This window comes from Lissotriton helveticus, chromosome 3_1 (assembly GCF_964261635.1).
Source record: "Lissotriton helveticus chromosome 3_1, aLisHel1.1, whole genome shotgun sequence".
Classification (NCBI taxonomy): Eukaryota; Metazoa; Chordata; class Amphibia; order Caudata; family Salamandridae; genus Lissotriton; species Lissotriton helveticus.
This window is the reverse complement of record NC_136061.1, coordinates 1,539,843,395-1,539,864,351: the sequence shown is the minus strand read 5'-3', so window position 1 is coordinate 1,539,864,351 and position 20,957 is coordinate 1,539,843,395. Positions and strand designations below refer to the sequence as shown.

General features: G+C 46.3%; 1 protein-coding gene across 2 annotated transcripts in view; it reads left to right on the top strand.

The window, feature by feature from the left end:
- KMT2A (lysine methyltransferase 2A) overlaps positions 1-20,957 on the top strand; it is a 1,541,152-nt gene that overhangs the window by 713,896 nt on the left and 806,299 nt on the right. For both annotated transcript variants that reach the window (XM_078682247.1, XM_078682245.1), the window contains exon 13: positions 400-520. In XM_078682247.1, coding sequence (XP_078538373.1) covers positions 400-520 — 121 coding nt within the window. The remainder of the gene's footprint in view (positions 1-399; positions 521-20,957) is intronic.

The following is a 20,957-nucleotide window of genomic DNA, read 5'->3' as shown; positions in this document are numbered from 1 at the left end:
AGATTCACATGCGTCCTCCCTCCTCCCCGGACACCTGTGGTTGTTGCAGTTCTTATTATTCATGTTACATATGCATGGACATCTCTATACTACACTAAATCCATTCTTACCCTCTTGCGGGAATTCAATCTAACAATGGAGTCTATGCCCATGCGCATTATCCCAGAATTGAGGAGTCACCTTACCTCGTGACTGGAAAAGACTTCTTAGAATAAAAACAACTTGCAAGCATCCGGACCCAACACTAGATTGCAAGAGTATGGAAAGCATGTGAATCTACAGCTCTACATGCCAAGAACAGATGCTTACAGAGTAAGTATCATAATCCTTCTCCATCAAAGAAATGTGTGTTTTAATGTTTACAAAGAAAGCTGATATTGCTTCTGTATTCTTTTTCAGATCTGTACCAAATGTGTGCGCTGCAAGAGCTGTGGCTCTACCACCCCAGGAAAGGGATGGGAGGCCCAGTGGTCTCATGATTTCTCCCTTTGCCACGATTGTGCCAAACTATTTGCAAAAGGTAAGTGAGAACTGGAGCTTGATCGTTATGATTTCATGTATTTTAGAGGGGTTACTCTTTATAGACTGCAAGTTACATACTCTGGAAGCCCAGCCTTGTCTGAGAACCAGATTGTGCCTGCACCGTTACTGGCAGTGTGGTCTATTAATATAGGTTTTACAGGAACTCTTCACAGCAATAGAACAATTTATAACAGCAGAACACCAGTCTCCAGTACAACCACCTATGCATTAATTATTATAACATAAAGGGCAGTCCGTAAATGGTGGGTTTAACTTGCTAGCTTTGTGCAAGTAACATTTCACTGTAAGGGAGATTAAACAATGAAATTCTTATAATTCCAACTGAAAGGCATTAAGTCAGATGGGTAGCCCAGTGGGTCTGGAAAGGTGTCAAATATTATATGGAAGACATTGATTCCTTCTGATTCTTTCTAGTGTGTTCAGTTCTGTATTAAGGGTACTTTCATTGTTGTAAACATTGAAAAATCTCCACTTATATGCGAGATCCCAGAACACTATATTCAACAAAAAGAATAAACAATAAACAAATCATGCCTGTAGGCAACAGTTTCTTTCTATGGTTTAAGAACTACAAAGAGCAGCATTGATCCTTCCATTGTTTGGGAAATGGATCCCGTAGTCCTGACATTATACCTAAAGAAAAGACTGTCACCTTAAGTCAGTCGTAAGCCACCACAGTACCAGCATGCACCGTTGCTCTCTCTGTTCTTTTTTTTTCCCCACTTACTTTTGAAAATCCCGGAGCTCTAGCCTCCTCCTTTTCAGCTTCATTTTTTATTAAAATTGATTGTGGGGCAGTTTTATTTTGCTGTCCTCAGCATTCTTAGTGTCCGTTTTCATTAGGAAGAAAAAAAATTCTGAAGGTGAACTTTATTTTTATGCATATTCCTGATGGCACATTTGTCCAGTTTTTCATGTTATCCAAAAGCTGCTTTCTCATCAGGCTCTTCCTCTGGGGTTTAGAATCTAGTGGAGAATGTTTTTGTTCGAGGCATGGGGGCTGCTGAATTCATATCTTAGCATAGATCGCCGCCTAGTGTTGGGTCCAGATGTTTGCACCTTGTTGTCCTGGAAGAGTCTTCGAAGTATCACGAGATAGGTGACTCCTCCCCTGGACTACAGTGTGCATTGGCATCCTCTCCATCTTCAGATTGTTTTTTCCGCCATTGGGTTCAGATGCTATTCCTCAACTCCAACTTCGGAACCGAAACTTTTCAACTTTCCAAGGCCAAAAGGCCTTCTACCTCGCTGGTATTGTTCTCGTTCGGGACATCTCCACTCGATAACACTTTCCATCTCGATCCGGTCGTCGACGCGGGCAGTTGGGCCTTTTCGACGCCACGTGGGCCTGCTGCCGATGGAAAGGACCACGTTTAAAAAGTGCCCACAATGTCACTTCAAATTCCCACATACTGATAAACATAAAGTATGCAACAAGTGCCTACCACCTGAGCACAACGAGGAAAACTGTCCAGCTTGTGCTCAGTTCCGGTCGAAGAAAACTATCCGGAACCGAAGAGCCGCTAGACAAGAAATGCAGCGGCAGGCACCGGAACCGGAGAACATTTTCATCGACGAACAAGAACCCCCAGAAGCGGCGGACTCCGATCTAGAAATTGTCACCGTAGAGGACCAGTCGGACTCCGATGACCAGATCACACCGGGGCAAACCGTGAGTACCAAGCCCCCAACCCCGCTTCCATCTCAAGACAAGGCTCCGGTCGAAGCATCGCCTAAAGGCCTTAGCCGAGGTCCACAAACTCCTTCAGAGGCCCCGCCTTCTGACTCGGCTCAGAAGACCAAACCCAAGCCTTCAGATACCCCAGGAACGAGCAACACTCTTCCAAAAAAGGCAGTCAAACCGAAAAGGGTTGTTGAGCCGAAGAAGCTCGTCGATACAAAAAAGGGCATCAAAACAAAAAAGGTTGTTGATCCAAAAAAGACAGTCGACCCGAAAAAGTCAGTCGAGCCTACAAAAAACCTCGAGCCAAAAGAGGTCGTCGAGCCCAAAAAACATGGTGAACCGAAAAAGGTTGAACCGAAGAAACCGGTCGATCCGAAAAAGATCGTCGAACCAAAGAAGGTCGCCGAACCAAAAAAGGCAGTACAGCCAACAAAAGACGTCGAACAAAAGAAGGTAGTCGAACCAAAAAAGGTAATCGACCTGAAATCAGCAGTCGAGCCGAATAAAGCTCCACAGCCAAAGGCCCTCAAGCCAAAGACTCACCACAAAAGTGACTAAGCCAAAAACATCGGCGCCGAAACCACGGACAGTTGAGGAAGAACTTTTCCATCCAGATCCAGTGAGCGCAGAACAATCTAAACTGTATATAGACCCTGAAACAGGTCACGTAACAGTTTATCAAAGGAAGAAAAGACCATTTGACACTGACACTTCTTCCCCTGTTCCTCCAAAGAAAAAAGACTTTGGAACATCTCCTTCAAGGCCTTTTACTCCTCCTCCCTTCTTTCCTAACATGCCTTTTGTGCCTTACTCTTCCACACCTTCAGGTTATGATGACACAGAAAACATACGGGAAGATCCTCAGGATGATTTTGTAGATCCCGAGGATCAGGATGGTCAGGATAACACATGGGATGACCAGAATGATCCTTATGATACATACGAGCCACAACCCATCCCTGACACGTCCACATATCTTACAAAGCCGTCGCCTACTGACGACACCATTGTCTTTAACCAACTAGTGGATAGGGCAGCTAAATATCATGGTATAGACATGCACACTGACCCAATAGAAGAGGATTTCCTATTTGACACTTTTCCAACATCAGAAAAGAGTGTATGTACACTTCCTATATTAAAAGGGGTACTAAAACACGCGCCAGACATATTTAAAGACCCTGCCAGAGTGCGTGTCCTCAATCCCAGAATTGAGAAGAAGTATAAATCAGCCCCTACAGACCCTACTTATATTAAGTCACAGTTGCCATTAGACTCACTAGTTGTAACAAACGCTCGAAAGCGAGCTATTTCACAAACAGGAAATGCTCCCCCTTCTGACAAACAATCAAAGATATTAGAAGCCTCAGGCAAAAGAGTGGCCTCCCAGGCAGCAAATACATGGAGAATTGCAAACACACAAGCTCTATTAGCACGCTACGATAGAGCACATTATGATCAACTGGAGGGTTTACTACAACACCTGCCAGAACCTTTTAAAGCTAACGACCTCATACAGGAAGGCAAATTTATCACAAATGCTTCCATTAAATGTGCGCTTGACGCAGCTGACTTAGCAGCCAGGTCCATCAACACTAGCGTATTATTATGCTGGCATGCGTGGCTACGCATTTCCGGCTTTAAGAATGAAGTGCAATCAACCGTCCTCAACCAGCCGGTTAACCAAGATTTCTTGTTTGGCCCTGCAGTAGATACCATCTTTGAAACGATGAAAAAAGATACTGATACTGCTAAGTCTATGAGCGCACTTCAGTTTCAACAATCCAGAAGTTCCTTTAGTCGCTCCTCCTTCAGAGGCTCCGGGAGAGGCAACACATCACAAACTTCCTCTTCATTCAAAAGTAATACCCAGAGCACTTTTAATAAAGGCTCCAACAGAGGAGGTTATAGAGGCAATAATAACAAGGGCAGAGGACGGGGCGGCAACAACACCAGAGCCTCCACCGCCAACAAACAGTGACTTGCTCACACTCCCTCCAGACCACTTAACACCAGTCGGAGACAGACTAACACAATTCCTACCAGTCTGGAACACCATTACCACAGACAGGTGGGTGAGACAAATTATCCAGTATGGTTATTGCCTGGAACTCACTTCTACTCCACCCAACATACCACCCAAACACCGTCCAATGTCCAAAGAACACATCACGCTGTTACAACAAGAGGTCGCATCCATGCTAGAAAAGGGAGCCATAGAGCCAGTCCCTTTTCAACACCAGGGAACAGGAGTATCCTCTCTATACTTCCTAATTCCCAAAAAAGACGGATCTCTCAGACTGATACTGAACCTCAGACCTCTGAACCAATACATACTGTCAGAGCATTTCCATATGATCACTCTACAACAGGTACTTCCGTTACTCCAGCAAGGCGACTTCCTTGCTACGTTAGACCTCAAGGATGCATTCTTGAACATACCTATACATCCAGCTCACAGAAAATATCTCAGGTTCACAATAGAAGGTCACCATTACCAATTCAAAGTTCTCCCCTTCGGGGTAACTACAGCACCAAGGGTTTTTACAAAGTGCCTAGCAGTAGTAGCAGCACACCTCAGAAGGCAACACATCCACGTGTTTCCATACCTGGACGATTGGCTCATAAAAGCCAAATCATACGCACAATGTGCAAACCATACGTCTCAGACAATCCAGCTGCTGCACAGTCTGGGATTTTCCCTAAATTACCAAAAATCACATCTGCTGCCATCCCATATACAACAATATCTGGGAGCAACAATAGATACATTAGTGGCAAAGACATATCCAAATCCAGCCAGGATAGCCAACATACAGACTCTCATTCAAAGATTTCAGCCACAACACTCCTTGCCAGCTCAAGTGTTCATGCAGCTTATAGGTATGATGGTCTCCTGCATATTCATTGGCCCCATACCCGTCTTCAAATGCGTCCATTGCACGAATGCCTAGCACGGCAGTGGAACCAGGCTCAAGGACAACTAAAAGACCTAGTGTTGGTAGACAGTCGCACTTACAACTCTCTGCAGTGGTGGAACCCACAAAACCTTTCCAAGGGGCGACTGTTCCAAGAGCCAGTTCCACAAGTAGTATTAACAGCGGACGCATCATTGACAGGCTGGGGAGCCCACCTACTTCAATACACAGTCCAGGAGCTCTGGACAGTCAAGCAAAGGACACTGCATATAAACCACTTAGAGTTACTAGCAGTATTTCTAGCAATGAAAGCCTTCCAGAAATACTTGTACAACAAGGCTGTGTTAGTCCGGATGGACAACATGACAGCCATGTACTACATCCAGAAGCAAGGGGGGACACACTCTCCGCAGCTGTCTCACCTAGCACAGAGCATATGGAGGTGGGCAATTCCAAAAAACATCTTTCTCCTAGCAGAACACCTACCAGGGAAAGACAATCAAATAGCAGATCTACTAAGCAGACACAGCCAACACATACACAAATGGGAAATTCACCCTCCAGTTCTGCAACCATTCTTCCAAAAATGGGGACATCCAGACATAGATCTGTTCGCCACAAAAGAAAACTCAAAATGCTAGTCCTTTGCCGCCAGGTTCCCACACCCGTTGTCACAAGGCAATGCGAATATGGATGAACTGGTCAGGCAGATTTGCGTACGCTTTTCCACCAACCCCACTGATTCCATTAGTGGCACGCAAACTAAGGCAACAGTCACTCACAATGATCCTGGTTGCTCCCACATTGAAAAGACAGCCATGGTACACGACACTCCTAGAACTCTCAGTAGTTCCACATCAGACACTGCACCTATCGCCACAGCTGTTAACTCAGAACCATGGAGATATCAGGCACCCAGATCCCAATCAGATGAACCTAGCGATCTGGATCCTGAGGTCTTAGAGTTCGGATATCTTAACTTGCCTCCAGACTGTATGAACATTATCAAGGAAGCAAGGCACCCAACTACTAGAGCATGCTACGCAGCTAAATGGAAACGATTTGCAATTTATTGCAATAATAACCAAATCAATCCATTAGATGCCTCCATCCAAAACATAATCTGTTACTTATTACATCTTCAAAGATGCAATTTGGCATATTCTTCCATAAGACTACACCTTGCTGCTATAGCAGCATATCTCCAAAACAGACAACACGTGTCCCTGTTCAGAATACCACCAATCAAAGCTTTTATGGAAGGACTAAAAAGAATTATCCCTCCAAAACATCCACCTTCGCCAGTCTGGAACTTAAACGTAGTACTTACTAGACTTATGGGGCCACCTTTCGAACCACTTCATTCGTGTGAATTACAATTCTTAACATGGAAGGGTGGCATTTTTGATTGCCATTACCTCCCTCAGAAGAGTGAGTGAGCTACAGGCACTAACCATTCAGGAACCCTTTATGCAAATACACCTAAATGAGGTAGTACTTCGTACTAACCCTAAGTTTATGCCAAAAGTTATATCCACTTTCTATATCAATCAGTCAATAGAATTGCCAGTTTTCTTCCAAAACCCGCAGTCAGTGGCTGAAAGAGCCCTACACACACTAGATGTAAGAAGGGCTCTGCTATATTACGTTGACAGGACTAAATCATTCAGGAAGACAAAGCAACTATTTGTTGCTTTTTTTCCACAACATAAGGGTAATCCCATTTAAAAAACAGGAATAGCCAGATGGATAGTTAAATGCATTCAAATATGCTATCAAGAGGCTAAACGCACTCTAACAGTTCCCCCACAAGCCCACTCAACACGCAAAATGGGGGCATCCATGGCTTTCCTAGGAAATATTCCCCTAGAAGACATATGAAGGGCGGCTACATGGTCTACCATACACACTTTCACTAAACACTGCTGTGTAGATGTGCAAGCAAAGCAGCAAGCTGCTGTAGGCCAGGTTGTTTTTAAAACTCTTTTCCAAACTGCTGCAGCTGGTACAGGTGACCACCGCTATAGGAGATACTGCTATACAGTCTATGCTAAGATATGAATTCAGCAGCCCACATGCCTTGAACGGAAAATGCTACTTACCAGTATTCATCTGTTCTTGGCATGTAGGGCTGCAGACATTCATATCGCCCACCCTCCTCCCCGGTGCCTGTCACAGCTGCAGTAATCTTTCCTACATACATTTACATGGACATCTCTTACTTTTCTATACTCCATCTTTGCCACAATGGCGAAAAACAATCTGAAGATGGAGAGGATGCCCATGCGCACTGTAGTCCAGGGGAGGAGTCACCTATCTCGTGATACTTCGAAGACTCTTCCAGGACAACAAGGTGCAAACATCCGGACCCAACACTAGGCGGCGATCTATGCTAAGATATGAATGTCAGTAGCCCTACATGCCAAGAACAGATGCATACTGGTAAGTAGCATTTTCCTTTTCCAGTGCGGCTAATTTTGGGTTGGAACAAAACTGTTTCTGGCGAGGGAGAAATGTTTTAAGTAATTCTATGCTAAACCTTTTCTGGGCTTTTCCTTGTGTCTTCAGTTGAACTTTGCAGATCTGTGTGAGAGACTACTGCAGCAAAGTACTCTAGGGATCGTCCCTACCAAAATCCTTACAGCCACACTCCCTCTGTGGTTGTTTAAGGTCACAGCATAATATTTTCACTTTTGCAGATATTTTTGTGGTGTTAACTTTGAGGATGGCTGGACATCATTGAGGTGCCCTCTACTTGCAATGTCCCTGTAGGAAGCTGGCTCTGTATATGATATTGCCACTAGGTGGTAATACTGTCCACAGAGTCCAGAGGTTCCCCAAAAGTGTACAGTACAGGGCTCAATGCAAAACCAAAAGTGCTTTATTAGTGGTAGTGGGTGCGAGCAGCCTTAGGCCTGACTCAAGAGGAGTGTACGACATTTATTCTATACACATGATCAATAATGGACACACAACTCAAGAAGGAGATCCGACCTATTTTATAAAACTATACTTTATGTGCTTTATTTTAAGACCCAGGTCTTCGTAATCAGATAAGTATGTTTTTAATTAAAAATACTTCTCCCTTTCAAAAATCGATAATTAGAAACATTTACAATCTGTCCAATGTTATCCTACGAGGAAAGCAATATTGCGGTTAAACAGGTAAGTATCATACTTACAATTTTAGTCTTCAGAGCCAAAAGTCAGCAAGGGCCAGGGGTCAGGTAGGTATCCAAACTGCACCACCAGCGGCATAGGGGCAACCGGGTGCAGAGGCCAAGGAATGCCCTGACTTGGGTCTGGGTTGTTAAAGCTGCCCAGTCCATGATACTCTGGATCTTGGGCTGTAAGGGTGTTGTGGGCCAAGTACACCACAGTGCCCTGCCCTATCTGGCATTTGGATGCCTTGATAGTTAGCCTTGCAGATTGCAGGGCTTGTAAGACCTTCCCAAGGTGGATCAGGTGATCCTTCCTGGTGGAGCTAAAGACAGCAATGTCATCAAGATAAGCTGCACTAAAGGACTCCAACACAGTCAGGACTTATTTCACCAACCTCTGGAAGGTGGCAGGGGCATTATTTTGCCCAAAGGGCATTACAGTAAACTGATAGTGCCCATCAGGGGTGGAGAATGCTGTTTTCTCTATTGCTCCTGTGGCCATGCCAATCTGCCAGTACCCTGCAGTTAAGTCAAAGGTACTGAGAAATTTGGCTGCCCCAATTTGTCTTATAAACTCATCTGCTCTTAGAATGGGGTGAGCATCTGTTTTGGTGACAGAGTTGAGCCCTCTATAGTCCACACAGAACCTCATCTCTCTCTTTCCACCCTGTGGATGAGGTTTGGGGACCAGAACCACTGGGCTAGCCCAGGAGCTCTCAGAGGGTTCAATAACCCCTAACTCCAGCATCTTGCTGACTTCAGCTCTGATGCTGTCCTTGACTTGGTCTGATTGTCGATAGATTTTGTTTTTGACAGGGTTACTGTCATCAGTGTCCACATCATGGGTACACCAGTTGGTCAGACCAGGGATATGGGAAAAGAGACTAGCATACTGTTGCAAAACTTGCTTGCAGTCATTCTGCTGTTGGGCAGAGAGGGTGTCTGAAAAGACTACTCCATCCACTGACACATCTTTTGGGCTGCAAGAGAGGAGATCAGGGAGAGGTTCACTCTCTGCTTCCTGTTATCCAGTATTGGGGTATCTTTCATAGATTCACATGCCTGAATCATTCCCCGTCGACGAGGCGGGAGTCCCACGGTAAATAAAAAAGCAGTGCAAAAGCACTTTGTAGTAGTAGTAGGCCCTAGGAATAGGCCTGAGGCCTAAATTATAGTAGCCTATCTACCTCATTATGTAAAAAAGACCAAAGTCTTTGCTCCAACCAATCAGCTCACAGCACCCTCTAGAACCTTCCCTGCAGAGCCAGCTCTCCTCAGATTTTCACCGCACGTCGTGGGTGAAGGGAGTCTCCCTGAGCTCTGCTCAGTTTTTTCTTCAGTTTTATTTCTTTTTGGATTACAAGCTCGTACTTCATTTCTCTGACCCAATTAAGGCGGTATTATGGCAGAATGGCAGTAAATAAGGTAATAGACTATGATTTATGTCTAACCTTTTCCTCAGTAACTCTCACGTTCTGAGATATGAGGCCGCTTTGGGTCAGAGGCTTTTACCGGCCACTTCTAAGGAGGATGAGGAGAGGTAGAAGGGAGAAGTCGCGCCAGGAGCCTACTGGGGGCGCGCATACAAACCTGCCACTTCCGAGGAGGATGAGGTCAGGTCGAAGGGAGAAGTCGCGCTACTGAGAGCGCGCATAAAAGCCATAAGATTCACCTTGAGTCTTTATAGGCACTTCTCACAGAGGATACAACTCCCTTTTTTCATCCCTGCACTACATCAGGGAAGCCCTCTTGACCGGACATTAGGAGTATATACCAAATATCTCCATGTCTAATATTTCTGCCTCACCAAAATGATCCTCATCTACGATGATCGTCGACGATGGCCTCTTCCTCGATGGTCGTCGACGATGGCCTCTTCTACGAGGGTTGTTGACAACCGCCTCATCTACGGTGGTCGCCGACGACAGCCTCGTCTACGACGGTCGTCGACGACGGCTTCGTCTACGACGGTCGTCGACGACGGGCCTCGTCTACGACGGTCGTCGACGACGGGCCTCGTCTATGACGGTCGTCGACGACGGGCCTCGTCTATGACGGTCGTCGACGACGGGCCTCGTCTATGACGGTCGTCGACGACGGGCCTAGTCTACGACGGGCCTCGTCTACGAGGGTCGTCGACGACGGGCCTCGTCTGCGACGGTCGTCGACGACGGCCCTCGTCTACGGCGGGCCTCGTCTACGGCCCTCGTCTACGGCGGGCCTCGTCTACGACGGTCGTCGACAACGGCCGCACATTGATGACGGCCTCATATCTGACTGCTGTTTTTTCATAGTGTTATCTACAATGGCAATGCCTAGCTACGACGGACGTCTATGACAGCTTTATCAGGATAGCTTCATATACATATGGCTTCATTTGTGCATGGTCTATACTACACATGGCTCCATCTATGCATGGTATCATCTATGGCTGACCATCATTCAATTGCCTCATCTATGAGTGCCTCATCTACGGAGGATATCGCCTATTTTAACCTCATCTATGATGGCATTGCTATGACTGTCTTCTATGACAGCATCATTCACTAACAATGGCCACGTTTGCCAATGGCCACGTTTACCACCAATGGCCTCGTCTATCAATGGCTTCCTCTGTAAAGGGCTTGCTCGTATAATGGCCTTTTATGCCAATGGCCTTGTCTTACAATGGTCTCGTCTACCAATGACCTTGTCTATCAATGGCTCTGTCTATCAATGGTTTTATCTACCAATGGCCTCATCTCCTGATGATCTCATCTACCAATGACCGCATCTACCGATTGCCTCATCTACGAAGGGCAAATGGCCCCATTTGTTACCCTCATCTACGGATGCCCTCACTTATGAATGCCTCATCTTCAATGGCATTGTATATAGCTGTCGTCTGACAGCCTCGTTTGGAAGGGTTGCTCATGACGGTCATCTATGACGTCGTGCTAGTCTGCAATTACCCCACTTACATGACCATGTCTACGACAAAATCTATCATGAGATTGGCTGAGATGGCTTCAGCGGTAAGAGCATCGTATATATTTTTTAACGTAGTGGGCAACAGCTAGATTTTTACTGCCATCTACAGGCAAACAGAATATGTCCTTCATTGTTTCGAGGAGGTATGCATCACGAGAGTGGTACATATAATAGACTAAGTCTATTCCAGCAGTTTTTCTGCGCATAGAATAGAAATAATGTGTTCCTACTAGCAGCCCATCCAATCTGATAGGCCACCGTTACCAGATTCTGTAACTTCACAGACTGCTCATTAGCAATCTAAAATCCTGCAATACCTATCTCCACACCGCCTTACAAAGAAGAATGTCGTCTGAACCTTATTAAAAAAAAAAAAAAAAAAAAAAAAAAAAAATAACAATTTCTCTACTTTGGCAGTGGCCTCTAGTAGAGCTGACAATCTTTTATCCTTGATCGGTTCCTATGATCGTCCAATGTGGTTGGACATAGCGAATTTCAATGACCTCATTCCTGAGGACCGAAAGCGGGATGCAGGAAAGATTCTGTTGGAAGGTGCATGCCAGGAATGGCTTAAAGCCGCTGCCTTCAGCCCTGAGCGAAGTTTCTAGGCATGGCCTATGATGAAGAGTTGTCGGTTTGCTAAACATTTGAATGATGCCCCCTTAGTTATAAAACCGGGCACTGATAATGCACGATCATTAAGCACCCTTTAATAGGGGCGCGGATCTTTCAGAGAAGCGTAATAATGGGGTTTTCATCAAGAGGAAGATACCAAAACCAAACGGATGAACAGTATCAATCTCAGTACAGCCTTGCAGCCAGGCATCTTTCCGTAGATAGTCTGTCTACTTTCTCCTGTCACGAACGAGATTTTAGTATCCAAACTGAGACACTAACAGGAGGCCATGATCACCACAAGGTTCCAATCATTTTATCCTTTTCTCGCGTGGTCCCGAAGGTTTCAGGGTTTTGTTTTCCAAGCAACAAGGAACTATGTCGGACCAATGTGTTCTAAACCTAGTAACCAATGGCCATTCCATGGAATTCATCAGTCAGCCATATACTACTAGGCCCAGGGGTCCCCCCCATCCTCGTTTTCACAACAATTATGTTATTTCACCAAAGGATATTTTATGGCTTCTCTGGATGGAGAGGGTGCGAATTTCCACATACTTGTCCACCCCAAACAGCACGAATATTTTCGCTTTCACACGGCTGACGCCCATTATAGGTGCGTAGTGCTCCCGTTTGGGCTGAGATCGTCACCAAGAGCCTTTCACGAAGTACTTGGTACTAGTGGCAGCAACATTGAGATCTTGAGGAATGCAGGTGTTCCCCTGTCTAGACGATTGGCTGCTTAAAGGTCCTTCTGAACATGAAATCAGGATTGCCACAGTAGATGTACCCATCTCATTTTTTCTCTGGGGCTGATTCTCAACGACAGCATATTGCAGTTAGGCCCTCTCCAAGTAAATGTATTTTCTCGGAGCAGGTTTAGACACAATCCGCAACAAAGCATTCTTGTCACACGCCCACCAGTTGTGTTTTCAAAAATGGGCAAGGTTAACTTCATACGGTCAGTTTCAGTTCAAATGTTTGTTTCGTTCCTGAAGATGTGCTCTTCAGTGATACATCTCGTACAATTAGCATGGCTCAAAATGACACCTTTTCAGATAGAACTACAGTTTCAAGATCAATAACCAATGGGTTCGTTCGACGATACCATCAAGGTTACGCCGTGCATGAGCAATCCTGTACATTGCTGGTCGCAGACAGGAAATATTGCCCAGGGTCGCACGTTCCTGCAAACCATTCCAGGGTTTGTTTTAACGCTTGATGCCTCCATGGAAGGATGGGGAGGTCATCGGCAGGATTTGCAGAATTCAAGGAACATAGTCTCAAAGACAACGACAACAGCAGATCAACAGGCTTGAGCTCCACAACGCTGTTCTGTCCTCCCAAGCATTTCGCTTGAGGATTGAGGGTTTGTCTGTGCCAGTACAGACCGCAAACACCATCCGCATGTCTTATATCAATACACAAGGAGAAACTAAATCTGCTATACTCTCGCAAGAGATTCAGGAATTGTGTGAAGGAGTTGCATTGCACAAGATGTCTTGAGAGCCGAACACGTCAGGGCTCTCCACAATGCTCTGAGCATGTCTCAGTCGGACTGTCACGAGTGGACGCCGGGAAAGGGACAGGTAACCCAGTTTTTCCAAGTTTGGGTTAATCTGGCACGGGATCCCTTTGCATTCAGAGAGAACAAGGACGGCCGATATTATGCCAGCAGGTTTCCTTAACAGGAATCAAGAGGGAATGCCCTGTCCATGCTAGGGTCAGGGGTTTGTGCGTATGAGTTTTCCACCAATACCATTGGTTCCGAAGGTGTTCTGCAAGATGAAGCTGCAAGGTTACCATCTGATTCAGATTGCACCCCGTTGGCCAATTTTGGTTCTCGGAACGTCTGCTATTGTTTATATATAGACAAGCCCATTCGGCTGTGGCTTGGGCCTACGATATTGGCAGGGGACGGAGATCAAGTGGTTCGTCCGGATCCACAGTCATTACTATTGCACGCACAGCTTATCATTTATTAGAGTTCAAGGGCATCAACGTTTCAAAGAACTGTTGTGAAATGTTGGCAAATTCTCGTGCCCGAGGCACAATCAAGGCTTCTCGCCTCAAATGGAAGCGATTTTGCGGTTAGTGTGAGGTGATAGCCATTCACTCAATTACAGTTACTGCAGAACAAGTTCTCCATTATCTGCTCTTCTAGCCAAGTCTGGGCTTAGTTTTTCTTCAACAAACAAAATGTGTCTTGCTGCTCTTTCCAGAATTAGGAAAAGTTAAAAAATTTCTTTTTTCTGCTCTTCGGCGCTTGTCAGACAGTTTATGAAAGGGCTTTTCCGAGCCTTTCTCTCCAGTGCGAGCGCCCTCCCAGGGTGAGCACTCTGCATTGCTAGTGCAGCTGATGCAGTGTACATTTGAGCTGATCCATAAACCAGCTCTCAGATTCCTCACCTGGAAGGTTGCTCTTTTACTGGCTCTTACTTTGGTAAAAAGGGTTCGTGAAATCTAAGCTTTCACTAGAAGGAACACCTCACTTTTACATTTTCCTCGGAACTATGTCACCCTTTGGTCGAATCCTGGGTTCATTTCTAGGGTTCCGACACAATTTCACTCTAACGAACCGGTAAGATTAAGGACATGCATGTTTTCTTTCCAAATCCTTCAACCCCAGCGGACAGAACATTGCATTCTTTAGACATCAAAAGATGCTTAAACTTCTACTACAGAGGACCAAGACTTTTAGAAAATCAGATCATCTGTTTGCGACTTATGGCCGGATTACATTGGTTATAGTGGTCACTTAAGCTACGTTTTCTAGCTGGATAGCCTCTGCCATCCAGTTCTGTCACATTAAGGCTAACCGACCATTGACAAGGTCTGTTCGATCTCATTCCACAAGAGCTGTGGCAGCGTCTGCAGCTTTGTTTGCAGGTGTGACGCTTGAAAACATTTGCCGTGCTGCGACATGGAAGAATGTCCACACGTTTACAAAACATTACTGCCTACAATCAGCAAAGCAGAATGATGCGGCAGTGGGCCTAACCGTTTTTTACGCCACATGTTTCCATACATTCAGGTTCTAATGTTGGCTTATTTCTGAAAAAGTACATACAATTCAAGTTGTTGTTTATGATATACAGACATATGTTATCATATACTGAGTTTCCATGATACTAAGGTTCCGTTCCTGTAGGAAATTGCATGATTTCTATGTTGGTTCGGAAGATGACTTGTTAATAGGTCAATCTCTAGGCGATTGTTGGTTGTTAACGGTACATTCATGGGGGTGCACTACAATAAGTCTCCCACCATCCGCAACCGACTTTGCCAGGTTTACTGCTTGCTATTCTGATTCAGGCATGTGAATCTATGAAAGATACCCCAATACTGGATAAGAAAACAAGTTACTTACCTGTAACTTCAGTTATCCAGTATTGGTATCTTTCATAGATTCACATGCAACCCACCCTCCTCCCCGGAGAGTCAGTTCTCTAAGTTTGGGATACTTGTTCCCACTTGTGCTACGAAAATCTGAGGAGAGCTGGCTCTGCAGGGAAGGTTCTAGAGGGTGCTGTGAGCTGATTGGTTGGAGCAAAGACTTTGGTCTTTTTTACATAATGAGGTAGATAGGCTACTATAATTTAGGCCTCAGGCCTATTCCTAGGGCCTACTACTACTACAAAGTGCTTTTGCACTGCTTTTTTATTTACCGTGGGACTCCCGCCTCGTCGACGGGGAATGATTCAGGCATGTGAATCTATGAAAGATACCAATACTGGATAACTGAAGTTACAGGTAAGTAACTTGTTTTCTTCCTCATCAGTCACCATCAGCATGGTGATGTCAGCCCTGTCATGGTAGAGCTTAAGGCGGTTCACATGGATAACCCTTTTGGGTGTCCTGCTTGTGCCCAAGTCCACTAGGTAAGTGACCTCACTCTTTTTCTCGAGGATAGGGTAAGGGCCACTCCATCTGTCCTGGAGAGCCCTTGGTGCCACTGGCTCCAAAACCCACACCTGTTGCCCATGTTGAAATTCAACCAGTGGTGCTTTTTGGTCATACCAGTGCTTCTGAAGCTCCTGGCTGGCCTCAAGATTCTTGGATGCCTTTTCCATATACTCCGCTATTCTGGACCTTAGGCCAAGCACATAGTCCACAAAGTCTTGTTTGGGTACTTGGAGAGGCCTCTCCCAACCCTCTTTCACAAGACTAAGTGGTCCCCTTACAGGATGGCCAAACAGAAGTTCAACGGGGGAAAACCCTACTCACTACTGAGGCACTTCCCTATAAGCGAAAAGTAGGCATGGCAACAGGACATCCCATCTCCTTTTAAGTTTTTCAGGGAGTCCCATGATCATACCTTTCAATGTCTTGTTGAATCTCTCAACAAGGACATTGGTTTGTGGGTGGTATGGGGTAGTAAACCTGTACTGCACACCACACTCCTTCCACATGTGCTTCAGGTAAGCAGACCTGAACGTGGAACCTCTGTCTGAAACCGCCTCCTTAGGAAACCCTACCCTGGTGAAGACACCCAGGAGGGCCTTGACTACTGCAGGAGCTGTAGTAACCCTAAGGGGAATTGCTTCAGGGTACCTAGTAGCATGATCCAATACTACTAGAATGAATTTGTTCCCTGAGGCTGTGAGAGATTCAAGTGGACCCACAATGTCCACCCCTACCCTTTCAAAGGGGACCCCCCACCACTGGCAGTGGTATCAGGGGGTCCTTTTGGTGGCCACCTGTCTTGCCACTGGCCTGACTGGTAACACAGGAGCTCACAAACTCCTTCACCTTTTGATGCATCTGGGGCCAGTAGAAGCGACTGACTAGCCTTTCCCAAGTTTTGTTTTGCCCCAGATGTCCAGCTAGGGGATGTCATGAGCCAAAGTTAAGAGGAACTCCCTGTACTTCTGTGGCACTACCACTCTCCTGGTGGCTCCAGGAGTGGGGTTTCTTGCCTCAGCATACAGTAATCCCTCTTCCCAATGAGCTCTGTGGGTACCACTGACCTCTCCCTGTGCTTCTGAAACAGCTTTCTTCCTCAGGCTTTCAAGAGTGGGACAGTCTTGCTGACCCTGTCACAGCTCTTCCCTAGTGAGTCCCCCTGGTCCCAAGAGTTCAATCTGGTAAGGCTCAAGCTCCATGGGCTCAGTTCCCTCTAGGGTTTCCAAGTCCTGAGTGGTGGGCTGTGTTGAAGCTGGTCCCCAGTCTTCTGGGTCTTCCTCTTGGTTGGTTGGGCCATGCTTTCAGGCTCCAAACCTACTTGTGCACCCTTTTTGTTGCTCTGTGCTCTGGTTTGCACACGCACCAGTCTATGGATACCCAGCATGGCTGAATGGGCTACTTGCTCCACCTCAGCCCAGGCTGATGTTTCCAGGTCATTACCAAGCAGACAGTCAGCTGGTAACTGCGAAGAGACCACCTCTAGTTTCAGGCCAGTGACCTCCCCTCAACCAAGTGTCACCATAGCCATAGGACGATTAGTGGTAACACTGTTGGCATTGGTGACTGGGTAAGTTTTCCCAATCAAGTATTGCTCGGGGGAAACCAGTATATCTTTCACCATAGTGACAATGGCACCTGCGTCCCTAAGGGCTAGTACTCTAGTTCCATTAATAGAGGGACATTGCAAATACTTTTCAAGTTGGGTGGTACCCAGCTACATTGGCAAACTCCACTTCCCCCAAGAAGTCTAGACTAGCTTGAGTGTATTCCCAGATGTGCTCTGGGCACTCCTCTTTATTTATTTATTTGAAAGGTTTTATATAGCGCTGGCTAGACCCGAAGGTATCAGAGCGCTTTACATGAGTATCAGACCATAGTTGCGGGTTACATCATTACAAGATTACACAGTTTCAGAGGGGGTAGTGGAGAGGGGAGAGGGGGTAGGAGCAGGGGAAGTAGACAAAGCATGAAGGAGGGAAAGAGGTGGGGGAGGAGGAGACAGAGTATGAAAGAGGAGGGGAGGGTGATGGGGGCACAAACTGGAGGACGAGTAAATGTTGCGTCCAAGTTCCGGTAAGCTGTGATCCCAGGGGAAATGGTGTCAATCCCACATCTCCGTTGCAAGAGGCTCCCTTTACGCAGTTGACTCTCTCAGAGGGGTCTCTGAGACTCCAAGGCCTACCTACTGGATCCTTCCCCTAAAAAGGGGAGAGGGAGTGCTTTGGCAAGGGGTGCCATACCAAACCTCAACTGTGAGTGGCTCCCTTGGCGCTGTGGACTCTCTCAGATGGGTCACTGAGACTCCAGGGTATGGCTATTGGGTCTATCCCCAACAAGGGGAGAAGGAGTGCTTAGTCTAAGGGCACAAGGGACGGGGGGGTTAGGAGGAGGGTAGGAACTGGCAGGTCAACAGAGGGGTAACATAAGACGGAAAAAGACAGGGTACTCGAAAGGCAAGGGTCAGGGAGAACCGGGAGATAAAGGAAGGGAGTCAACAAGTTGTAGAGTCCCACAAGGAAGAAATACAGATAGAAGAAAAGGAAATGTATAAGTTGTGGAGTAACTCAGGGGAGAGATGCAAAACCGGTAAGCTCAAAATCGCAAAATAGTGATAGTAAGTACAACAAACTACTACATATGGTGGTTAGAGTTGTGTCTCTGCAGATAGAAAAGTCACTCAGGATTCCAATAATCACAACGATTAGGCTAAAAACGATTATATAATATTTATCTACAGAGTGAACGGAGAAACAAGACATCCAAGGGGGTAGAGAGAGAGAGAGAGAGAGAGAGGGAGGGAGGGAGGGACGGGGGAGATGAGATAGGTGATAGGAGAGACGAGGGCCTGGGGGGGGGGGATCGAGATAAGGCAGTCCAGCCGAGGAGCAATGTCTGAGGGTCGGCAGGATGAGGTCCAGCGGACCGAGGGAGAGGAAAAGAAACAACAAAATGGTGGCTCCGTGCCGAGGATATCTAAGGATGTAGATTATCACCAGTACAATCTTGTTCTCAATGCGAGTGGGAGGTGGCCTAAAATGGGGGGAACGATTTAATATTACTACGAAACACTCCTAAAGTAGGGGAACTGGTATAATACTCCAGGCTATGCATAAAAGAACACAATTGCATCAAAAATAAAAGTACAGCCATTAAAATAGGGTAGCCAATGCATTAAAGAAAAAAATACATACAAAATTAGAATAAAGTCAGAAAAATAGGGTGGGCATGATTAAGATTTAGGAGAAACATCAGCAAAGGCAAAAGCAGATACATTTTTTTTTTTTTGAAAACTCAAAACATAGGTAGTGAAGCACCTATCACAACACAGGTAATGAAACACCTATCACCTGTGATAGGGAATAACTGGCTAGCCTTCGGATGCTAATTGCGGCTTCTAGATGGAGCTCAAGGTTCGAACAAGAATCCGATCTCTCTTATCACAAGTGCCTTCATGTAGCTTAACTGAGAGTAGTTTTCTGTCATATTTATGGGCAGGGACCAAGCACGGGGCTCTATCCTGCTTAGCTTGGGTTTGGAATTGTTTATCCGGCAGGTGCATAAAAAAGGACCTGAAGATGGCGCTGCTGCTTGTTTTTTTTTTTTTTTTTTATTCTTGCTTTCCTTTTTCAACAGTGTGCAATGCTTTCAAAGCGATGGGGGCCAGTGTTACTTAGATGTCGAACTCACAGATGAATTTACAAAGGATGATACTCCCAATTGTTCTATTTAAAGAATTCCGTTTATTTTGAAGAGTTCAATCATTTTGGTGTAATGGCGATTGCAGAAAGGTGAACTGCAGCCGCAGAGTTGTAGTCCTCTTTCGAATTCTCCTAGCGACCTCGTCCTAAACCCAAAAGACGAATCCATCAGGGCGATTCGGCTGGGTGTTGTTGACGACAGACTTCCACCATGCAAGAATGCTGATTGATGCTGCAGTATCCAGCACAAGGGACCGCACCTCGCGCAGTCTGTATGGTGCAGAGGCCGGAGGGAGACACCGGCAACTCAGGAGGTTGATCCAGGCCCAGCGCCTCAGACCTCAGCCTACTGGCAGCCTGGGGGAGTGGATGCCCTAGATCCCGACTTGTTCCGCAATTAAGTTGGGACCAACTAGATGCTCGACGGGCACAGCCTACTGGAAATATGTCCCCATGAGTCTGCCCCACAGGACCGGAGCCGTTCGGCATTCACCTATGGAAAACTGACTCTTCTGCTGCGGGGGCGGGGGGTACCTCTTGAGATTCCCAGGGTAATGCCACGAACCAAGCGGGCTAGGGCGCGACGCTTGCTAAGAGGGATGCTCACCGAGCAAAACCTGCTGCAGGACTTTGCGACCCCACGACCAAGCCACGGGAGGCTTCAAAAACATCTTGGCTGTTTCAGGGAGGCGTCCTCGTCAGAGCAAGTCTTTAGGTACGGATTCTGGGCGAAATCTTTCCTTTCTGCGGATATGGCCGGGATTGTTGCAGAGCCGCTACTCTTCTTTCTTTCTTTTAGTCCAGTAGAAGGGTGTAGGGGCAGTTTTTGCCTACAGTTAAATGTCCCAACTTCTTACAGTTGTTACAATAGGCCTTGTTAGGATCAAAGTTCTTCCCCCTACAGGGCTGAGGCGCATAGGGAGTAGTTTTGCAGCGTGAATCTTTCTGGATTCACTATGCTGTGCATTATTCCGCGGTCTGGTGGTTCGGTCCGGAATCGTAGCCTTTTTAAATTTTTTTTCGTAGCCCAGGTGGGCGTCGACGTCCCACCTTTTGGTGTACTTCCTGTGACATCGGCACTCTTCCTGCGGAAGCTCCCACCCTTGGGCGCCATCTTCAGCGGTTGGGTCTGGATCGTTCCCGAAGGGGCTCCAGACATTTTTGGAGAAAGAAGAAGCCAAAAGCAATTTTTTTGGATGAGAAAGGATTGGAAAGACGACAAGAGACCACACCATCGAAGGGGACGACGAAGGAATAGGAGAACTTCAAGAACTTCGACGTCCATCGGAGAATGCATGCTCAGGGGGCCCCCTGAACGCAAGAGATGGACAAAACACCATTCAAATTCTGCCGTAACTGCCACCACAAGTACGCACAGAAGGACGAGCACCCGGTTGCAACCTCTGCCTACCGATCGACCACGAGAGCAGGGACTGCAAAGCCTGCTCCGTCTTCACGCCGA